Below are 9900 nucleotides of genomic sequence, written 5' to 3'. Positions count from 1 at the left end.
ACCTACGCCGCGGCTATTCCCGCCGGTCTCCCTCCTCATCGCCTCCAATTCTTCACACTGGCTTTGGAGCAATACACGAAGATAATCCTTCACCTCGAGGTCCACCGCCGATTGGAAGTCGGCTAAGGTCTTCACCATTTGAGCGCGCGTTTGTTGGCGCGCGAAGAATTTGAGCTCCTTGGTAGACCTGCCGAGGGGGGATGCCGAATGGACCCCCTGGGAACTCGGGGTGCCCGCCCTCGCAACCTGTTACGCCCGTCTTTGGCCAACCGGGCGAGGTCGGCGACCGAACGAACGAGGGGTCGGGACCTCCTAGGCCGTCTCGGGGAGGTTTGTCGAACCACCGCTGCTGCCGCTATAATCTCCGGTATAGTTCAGTTTCTGCTTCTTCGGCCAGCCAGCGTCGACACCTGCCCGGAATTTCTCCGACTCGTTGAGCACAACGTAACAGTTCCAGTAGGTGAACTCATAGTACTTCTTATGCGGATCGGGGTAGGCTCTCTCCGCAATCCTCCCGCAGTCTTCCTCTGTTTGGCCACTGGTCTGCATGCGGAGGGCGTTGGCGTACAAACCCGAAAATCGAGAGACGCCAGACCTGATTCGGTCCCAGCACTTTCGACACTCCTCCCCGGTGAGCGGTCTCCCTTCAGGGCAAAATGCCCTGTAGGCTGCGGCTATCTTGGCCCACAAGTTGACGATCCTCTGGTTGTTCGAAACGAGAGGATCGTCGCAGACACTCACCCACGCCTTGGCAACCGCAACGTTCTCCGCGTCCGTCCACTTCCTCCGGACCCGGCTATCCTCCTCCGGCTGCGACGACTCGCCGACCTTCTTGGCCTTGCCCTTCTTCTTACCCCACCCTACTCCCTGGCTTTGAATGAGAGTTTCCGAAACCTCGTTAATATCAAAACCCAAGTCCGCTAAGGAGAAGGTCTCCGTATACTGTGCATCCGTTGGGGTCGATGTGTGCGAAGAACCGGTGGAAAAATCAAAAGTCGGCCGATATGCGTTGTCCCCTCCGGGCGTCCCCTGCGGCGGTGGAATCATCTGCTGCGCCGGTGGCTGCATCCCGGGTGCCCACCCCGGCATCATCTGCATAGGGGGCTGCATGCCGGGTGCCCACCCCGGCATCATCTGCTGCCACGGGTACATGTTGTAGTACCCGGTCATCGGAGGCCAACCACCTCCCCCAGGAGCCGGGGAAGTCTGGGACCCTACCCCGGGAGTCGGGGGAGTCTGAGGCCCTACCCCGGGAGTCGGGGGAGTCTGAGGCCATCCACCGGGAGTCACTGGAGTACCTTCGTAGTTGTTCTCCATTGCTCGTTATTGATCTTGCACAGAAAGAAAGATAGAGAGAGTACTCGTTAAAACAAGTGGTGCGAATGAAAATGACGTTCAAAGCGCGTATATATAGTGTTTTCGAAAAAAAAATTTAAAAATTAAAATCTGACGCCGATCTGACGCCGATCCGGGGCCTACAATGGCGCCGTGAGGATCGGCGTTAGAACCGGCGTCATCACACGAATCGGCATGGCCACGCCGAAGTTGACGCCGATTTCGCCGACGCCGGTCGTAATGGTTCGGCGTCAGAACCGGCGTCGGCGAATAATCGGCGTCGCGGTTTTGACGCCTCCATTGCTGATACTCTGATGCCCGCGACCTAATTACATTTCAACACTTCTGAGAGTATAAAAACGAACCCCACGCGCCGCCGCTGATGTTAAACGTTTCGCCATTCCTTACTTTCCGTCATTTTCTGACCGCGTTTCTCTACCTACGCCCCACCTCCCGCTGCCTGTTCCTCCGCCAACACTCGCCTTCGCTTTTTTCCTCCTTCACTCGCAGCGCTCACACGGTAAGTACAATTGATGCCCAATTCTATTAAATTACGCCCTAATTACGTAGCGAGATTTTTCGTGCTGTAAGAGTGTGTTTTCATTGATTTACTTATTAACTGAGTGATCGCAGATGGAATCTGAGAGTTTCACATTTGGTCCATACAAAATCGACCCTAAAGAAGTGTTCTACTCTACTCAACTCTCGTATGCTATGGTCAATTCGCGCCCACTTCTTCCTGGTATGCGTTTCCTATCCAATTTCTGATGTTTTTGCTATGTGAATACTTGATATTTCTGCACGAATTAACGTGTTTAGGGCATATCTTTTGAAATCTGGTGTCTGTGTTTGATGAATTGTCGAGCTGTTCCTGGATTATGATGCTGCGTTTCGATTTTGAGCTCAAATTTCTAATTACCGATTTAAATTTCACTTGCTTATACTGATCTGAATGTTGTATTTACGATTGTTGTTGCCAACTCATTTGTATCACACGATTGTTTGATGAGTATAGCTAAACAGAGAAAATTGGAAGAGACATGAATGCTATATTGTTTCGAAAAATATTGATTTACTTCACCATTTTCGCAGCACCTTTGATCTTCTGCATATCTGTCTCGTTGACTGTATTTTGTTTTTATTTCTGCTGCAGGTCATATCCTTTCATCTATACGTATTTATAGGGAGTCTTCACCGAATAATTTTCTGGTGATCATGTTTTGCATGTTAACCATAGTGATTAAGATGCATTAGGAGGAATGACACGAACATCCTTGAACTCATTCTAGCTTCTTGATTTCTAAATTTTGGTATATTTCTTGGCCTTGAAAGGGTTGCTTTTGTTATCATGAAATTTATGCCCTCTGCTTTGCTTACACAATGGTAATCCTCATGAGAAAGAGAACATACTACTATTTATGTACAGTGAAGTAGTGCCTTGCCATATTCGTATTTCCTGTAAATGGTTGACTTGACGCAACATACATGTGCTTATCTGCCCAAGACGTGATGTTAAGCGCTTCATTGATCTCACTGGTGATGAGACGAGTGATCTATGGCTCACGGCACAGAAGATTGGGCGCCAGCTTGAGTCCTACCATAAGGCATCTTCATTGACACTCGTGATCCAAGTAAGATCAGTTATGAGTGGGAAGGAACCTTAATCGATTTCCTCAACACGCTCAGTGATCCTTTTCTTAGTTGAGAATGAGATTGTTTGTTTCCGCCCATAGCTGTAGACTAAAACTCCTCTTATAATCTAGCTTTGAGGAACATTCTGACAGTGATATCTGGTTATTTCGTCTTTCCCCTTAGGATGGGCCTCAGGCTGGACAGACTGTTCCTCATGTCCACATACACATTCTTCCACGGAAAGGTGGGGATTTTGAGAAGAACGATGAGATCTACGATGCTGTAAGACAAATAGCTACCTTACCCTCAACCAATCATGATTTTTCCTCCCACCACTAATCATTTCCTTGAACAGATCGACGCAAAGGAGAAGGAGCTGAAAGAGAAGCTTGATCTCGACAAGGAAAGGAAGGACAGAAGCATGGAAGAGATGGCTGAAGAGGCGGATCAATACAGAAAACTATTCATATAGGAACCCTTTGATATATCCTCTTCAGGTGAGGAAACCATCATTACCTGCCTGTATTGTTCTGTAACCGGTTTGGCTAACCTAACCTTGTGCTGAACATTTTCATTTTTTGACTCTTTATTAATACGGTTTAAGGTATATAAACAGATGTGCTCTTGCCTTGTTAATGATTAAAATCATCATTTGCTATGTAGTATCTGTTTTCTTTTCATTTAGTATGATACATTCTTGTTTTTTTCTCAATATTTCGTTGCTAAATGTAGTGACATACTGGACCCATAAAACAAGAAATTGGTTGCTATTTTTAGGGGAATTAATTAGATACACCTCTGTTTTGGTCTCCTCGTCTAGCTTTGCTAACATCGGTATACCTATCTCTCATAGATACATGCCTCTAGAAAACCACATCTCAACTTCCACTTCTTTTGTTCCAGAAAGGGGTCTTCATTCCCTTTTTGTCCATTTTATAAAAAAACAAAAATCTAAGTTCATGGCGACCTTGCGAGTTGCGATAGCCTCAGTGAAGGAATGATGGTCTTGGCTGCATTTGGGGAAACCCACCTCGTGAAATGGCAACATCCCGCAACTCTAATGGGGAAGGGTGGCTAGGGGATTCAATGGCTGAGAATCGAGAATTCGGATGATTGTAACTGGGTTTATCTCGGAATATAGTTGATGTCTCAACTCGGGTCAATTTTTTTTTGTTCGAGCATTGTCGAATGGTCCGTGGATGAGACGAGTTATTGCGATAGTAAAGCTAGTGGCAGTTCGAAAATGGGCTCTAACAGTTGTGCAGGTGTAGTGATTTGGTTACCTCCGCTATGGAGGCCATGCGACTTCTATTTTTTTTATTGGCAATAAACATAAATTTTAAAGGCCCCGTCATAATGGACTCGAACTCGTAACCTTTGGTCTTGGCATCAACCACTCTACCTCTTGACCAACACACGCACACAAATGAGGTTTCTTCTATTTTTTTTGGATGGGTAAAATGAATTTAATTTTAAAGGCAGCGCCACGGAGGACTCAAATCTGATACATTTGGTTTCAGACATTAATATCTCTACCGCTTGGCCAACTCACATATACAATGAAGCTTTCTTCTAGTAAGTGGATTTGGTGGGCTTTCCATTTTAAAAGCTTTCTTCTAGTAAGTGGATTTGGTGGGCTTTCCATTTTAATGAAATCAGAGACATGTTCTTTAATGAAACCAGTACTACATTTGATTAGCTACTAAGCTTCATCATGAACTCAATGTCCTACTCCTTTCATTTTTTTTATGTAGTAATTGTATTCTATCTATTCACGAGCCCACAATAATCTTTCATCATTTCATCGTGAATATTGATAATTCCAATATAAACTTTATAGGTTAATGTTTATATTACTTTGGTTATATGATAGTATAATTAATATAAGTGGATGAGCACTAACTAATAGTATTATAATTACCTTAAAGTAAAATATATGGAGTAGTTTTTTTGACCGAATAATATTTGTCAAATAAATATTCCTCTCTTTATTGTGTTCCTTTTTGCTTACCAAGTCTATAATTTGGTTGAAGTTATAGTAGTATAAGATTTTTATGTCCATGAATAAGTTTTGTATTATTTTTTTCAAATACATTAATAAAAAAGAAGTACATTCAAAGTTTATATGTTCAATTTTAAGTTGAGATAATAATAATTATGATTATAATTACTCCATATAAATCAGGAAATGATAGTACCGAGTACAAATTATTGCGCGCGACATAATTATGTCAACGCTTGTGTTAGTGCGAGTATAAAACGAACTCCACGCGTGGCCAGTTCCTCCGCCGATAATCGCCGCCGCTCCCGCCGTTTTCCTCCTTCACTCTCTGCGATCACAAGGCAAGAGCACTATCGATGCCCAATTCTATTCAATCACGCTCTAATTACGTAGTGAGACGTGATTTTTCGTGCTGTAATAGTGTATTTCATTGATTTGTTTTTCAACTGAGAGATCGCAGATGGAAACTGAGAGTTTCACTTTTGGTCCATACAAAATCGACCCCAGAGGAGTGTTCTACACTACTCAATTCTCGTACGCGATGGTCAATTTGCGCCCCCTTGTTCCCGGTATGCATTTCCAATCCAACTTCGGATGTTTTTGCTATGTGATCAAATATTTCTGCTGGAAAAAAAATTGTAAGTTAAAAACAAATGTGGTTAGGGTATATCTTTGTATATCTCTTGTCTCTTATGTGTTTGATGAATTGCCGAGCTGTTGTTTCTGGATTATGATGTTACGTTTCGAATTGGAGCTTAAATTTCTAATCACTGATTTGAATTTCATTTGCTTATGCCTTATGCTGAGCTGATTGGTGAATCTGCAATTGTTGAACGTTGATGCCAACTAAATTGTTTCTCAGTGTGTTTGATGAGTATAGCTAAACAGATAAAACTGGAAGATATATGCATATCTCCTATTTTGTTTTGATTTCTGTTTGCAGGTCACATCCTTTTAAACCATATATGCGTTTATTCGCCTCAAATTTTTGGGTGATCGCGTTTTGCATGTTATCCTCAGTGATTAAAATGCATTAGAAGAAACGGCACAAACATATCACGTTTCAGTTCTTACTTCTTGAACTGTAAATTTTGGTAGGTTTTCTTGGCCTTGAAAGTGTATGCCTTTGTTATCATGAATTTTATGATTTGCTTTTGCTTGAGTACCTACAGACTACAGTATACAACATTGTTAATCCACATGAGAAACAGAAGAATGATTGTATGTAGTAGTATGCATTAGTGAAGTAAGTAGTTCCTTGCCATATTCATATTTCTCTTAATCCGTTGACTTGACACAACACACACGTGCTTGTCTGCCCAAGACGTGTTGTTAAGCGCTTCATTGATCTAACTGCTGATGAGACGAGTGACCTATGGCTCACGGCACATAAGATTGGGCCCCAGCTTGAGTCCTACCATAAGGCATCTTCACTGACACTCAATATCCAAGTAAGACCAATTTACAAGTGAGCAGGAACCATTATTAATCGTTTCCTTCTTAAAATGCTTATTGATCCTTTTCTTAGCCGAGAATGATATTGCAGTTTCTACTTTAGCTGTAGACTAAAAATCCTCTTGTAATCTAGCTTCGAGGAAGATCTACTAAACATTCCGACATTGATATCTGGATTTTTCATATTTACCCTTAGGATGGGCCTCAGGCTGGACAAACCGTTCTTCATGTCTGCATCCACATAATTCCACGGAAAGTTGGGGATTTTGAGAAGAACGATGAGATCTATGATGCTGTAAGACAAATAGCTCCCTTACCTTCATCCAATCATGAATTTTCCTCCCCCCGCTAATGCCCCTCCCTTTAACAGATTGATGCGAAGGAGAAGGCGCTGAAAGAGAAGTTTGATCCCGACAATGAAAGGAAGGACAGAAGCATGGAAGAGATGGCTGAAGAGGCGGATCAATACAGAAAACTATTCATATAGGAACCCTTTGATATCCTCTTCAGGTGAGAAAACCCTGTATTGTTCTGTAGGCGGTTTGGCTGACCTAACCTTGTGGCGAACATTTTCATATCGACTTGTTATTAATAAACCTAAGATTTAAGCAATCCGAACAGGTGTGCTATTGCCTTGTAAACGACTCGTTATTGTCAGCTGGTGATTTTAGGGAAATTAGTTCGATATGTTTTGGTCTCATTTAACTTTGCTAACATGCACAACTTAGATGGTAAGACGATTCCTCTTCATTCAATATATCTGGGATCGAGTCACAAGGGTAAACGTGTCTACTACTGATCATTTTTTTAAGTATATATAGAAAAACATTATTCATATATACATGTCTCTCTTGAAAATTGCATATTCCTTTCATTTCTTTTATCTGTGAATACAATTTCATGTATCATTTTAAGATTCTGTCTATTTGTAAACAGAACTTAAATTTTATTGGGTGGGGACATTTAATGCGTATAAGTTCTCCAAAAAAATTCAAGTAATTTCTCTCTTTACAATCTGACTAAGATTTGATACTCTCTTTTACATTGTACAACACTGAATCAATAGTAGATTTTGTTCCTTTCTCGTTGAACAAGTACAATTATTACATCAGTGATTTTGTTCTTTTACTGTTTATTATAAATGCTTACCTTACTGCGATGAATAATCATTTTAGTACAATTATTTTATTTTAATAAATTCCAATGGGTTAGATAATTAACAAGTAGTACTACTGCTACTATCATATGAACCTTCCCAAAAATTGCTTCTTTTATAGTAAACTCATTTTGTAGTTCATAAATTTCTCACAAGAATGCCCAAAAAGAATAAAATCTCACAAGATGTTCATCAAAATAAATGCGAAAAATCGATCAATCCGAGGATTTGTAAAGTTTTGGGTTTGAAGTTAGAAGTCGTAAAGTTTTGGGTTTGAAGTTAGAAGTCGAGACACAATGTAAGAGGGTTAACAATAATTTAAATCATGAAATTTGGTTAAATTAAATCTCAAAGTTTCAATTTTTTTCAATGGTCTCATTTTATATCCAAAACGTCGCCTTTTGGTCCTTTCAAAATGACGGATTTCGATAAAAGAGTGAACTACAAAAATGGTGTTTAAGAGTACTTCGTAAAAATAAATTGCATCTGAAGTGCTTGGAAAATTTTTCACTACTCACCTTTTTTTCTTTCCCATTTTGCTCTTTCAGACTTAAGGGTACAAATTGACCTTTTCTTTTTGTATTCATTGACTTCTCAATTTGTTGCGTCTTCTTTCCATTAAAAAATGAAGTACTCAAAGTAAAATAAAGATTAAAATTTTAAAAAGTGTGTAATATCAAAACTATAAAATGAAATAAGAGAGGGATATGAAAATTACAGCCTATAAAGAGAAAAAAAATATATAGAGAAGAAAAGTTAAAAGTTAAAAGTTAAAAGTTAAAAGTTAAAAGTTAAAACATCAAATCACCAAATATTTCCATTATCTCTGTATATTAAAATAAATAAATTAACAAATATCCAAGTATTCAACTGTATTAAATTGCGGTTAAAAGTAAAAGGTCAATTGTGCCATTGAGCTGAAAGCATGAAAAATGAAAATGATAAAATGGGAAAGATTGAAATGATAAAACAGAAATAAATGCTATATTTAGACGTCACCACGGTTCGGGAACCGGCGGTTCACGGTTCGGAACCGCCGGTTCCGGTTCGAGAAATGATGGAACCTGAACCGGCCCGGCCAAGGTTCGGCGGTTCCGGTTCGTGAACCGTGAACCGCCGGTTCGCGTGAACCGCGGAACCGTCGGTGCAAATCCGGTTCCGGGCCGGTTGGGCGGTTCGTTTAATTTTTTTTTTGTAAATTTGTAATTCAAGTAAAAAATGTAAATATATTTGCATAAATAAAATTAGAATAAAGCGATGTACAAATGCAATTTTATTGATACAAATTACAACTTCAAAATTACAAATTACAACTTAAAATTTACAAATTACAACTTCAAAATTATAAACTACAAAAAACTTAAAGTCTTGATTACAATTTACAAAATTACATATTCGAAACAAAGGGGAGAAAAAAGAAATAAAGGAAAAGGACTTGAGCTCAACTTAAATTTAAACTTAAATTTAAAATTTAAGTTGAGATGCCTACGTATCCTCAATGCTCAATTTCATTTTGGAATCAAAGTCCACGTAGTTCTCTTACCTTGCTTACCTATTTGGCTTGATCGGAAGAATTGGCGCCTACTCTTCTTCGTCGGGGAAGTAGTCTTGGTCAGGTTGTACTACTTGATTGTCCCAATCCGGTTCTTGGTCTCTAATTTCGGCGGAGCACCAATCATCAAGTAACATGGTGGCTTCCATGTTTTGCCCGGTGAGTCTACTTCTTCGGTCGTCCAAGACGTTGCCTCCAACACTAAAGGCGGACTTGACGGCGACAGTGGAAGCCGGAACCGAAAAGATCTCCTTGGCCATTGATGCAAGGATGGGAAAATCTTTCTCGTGTGATCCCCACCAATCTAGGACGTCGATTTGTTGGGGAACGGGACCTCCTTCTTCCTCATTGAATGAAAAGTGTGAGTCAAAATATAAGTCTAACTCACTTGTCGAATTTGCCGTCCTTCCTCCGCTGCTGAAGCCGTATAGGTCCGCCAATTGGGATTGGGCGTCGGGGTCATCAACTTGGAAGAAGCCAATGTTATGTGTTTGACGGGGGGTCTAGGTCTCACTTGGTGGGTACGGTTGTACTTGGCTTCGTAATCGTGAAAGAGAGCCCGCAAGTCGAACTCAAAACTTCTTTGGAGGCTTGGGAGGTGGGGGATGTTTATTTGGAATGTTTGGGCTAGGTTTATGTAGTTGTCGTCGTCCTCGTCAGTTTGCAAAGCTCGGAGTGGTTCAAGATCAATAGAAGCCAAATTGTTGTAATAAAATTCTAAAATTTTGAAAGTACCAACTAGTTTCCACTTTGGATCCAAAACTTTGG

General features: G+C 40.8%; 2 protein-coding genes across 3 annotated transcripts; both read left to right on the top strand.

Annotated features, from left to right (window-relative positions):
* Positions 1 to 1645: 1645 nt before the first annotated feature.
* Positions 1646 to 5284, top strand: LOC121777386 (bifunctional bis(5'-adenosyl)-triphosphatase/adenylylsulfatase FHIT-like). Of its 2 annotated transcripts, XM_042174633.1 has the most exons (6): positions 1646 to 1855; positions 1969 to 2079; positions 2820 to 2966; positions 3151 to 3249; positions 3323 to 3464; positions 5153 to 5284. In XM_042174633.1, the coding sequence occupies exons 1-5, from the start codon at positions 1718 to 1720 to the stop codon at positions 3437 to 3439; spliced, it is 612 nt and encodes a 203-aa protein (XP_042030567.1). In that variant the 5' UTR covers positions 1646 to 1717; the 3' UTR covers positions 3440 to 3464; positions 5153 to 5284. The 2 variants fall into 2 exon arrangements, with proteins under 2 accessions (XP_042030567.1, XP_042030566.1); XM_042174632.1 differs by lacking the exon at positions 5153 to 5284 and having other exon boundaries at positions 3323 to 3625.
* Positions 5180 to 7111, top strand: LOC121777387 (bifunctional bis(5'-adenosyl)-triphosphatase/adenylylsulfatase FHIT-like). The gene is made up of 5 exons (XM_042174634.1): positions 5180 to 5310; positions 5430 to 5536; positions 6282 to 6420; positions 6621 to 6719; positions 6795 to 7111. The coding sequence occupies exons 2-5, from the start codon at positions 5430 to 5432 to the stop codon at positions 6909 to 6911; spliced, it is 462 nt and encodes a 153-aa protein (XP_042030568.1). The 5' UTR covers positions 5180 to 5310; the 3' UTR covers positions 6912 to 7111.
* Positions 7112 to 9900: the final 2789 nt, after the last annotated feature.

This window comes from Salvia splendens, chromosome 18 (assembly GCF_004379255.2).
Source record: "Salvia splendens isolate huo1 chromosome 18, SspV2, whole genome shotgun sequence".
Taxonomy (NCBI): Eukaryota; Viridiplantae; Streptophyta; class Magnoliopsida; order Lamiales; family Lamiaceae; genus Salvia; species Salvia splendens.
This window is presented reverse-complemented; position numbering and strand designations above follow the sequence as displayed.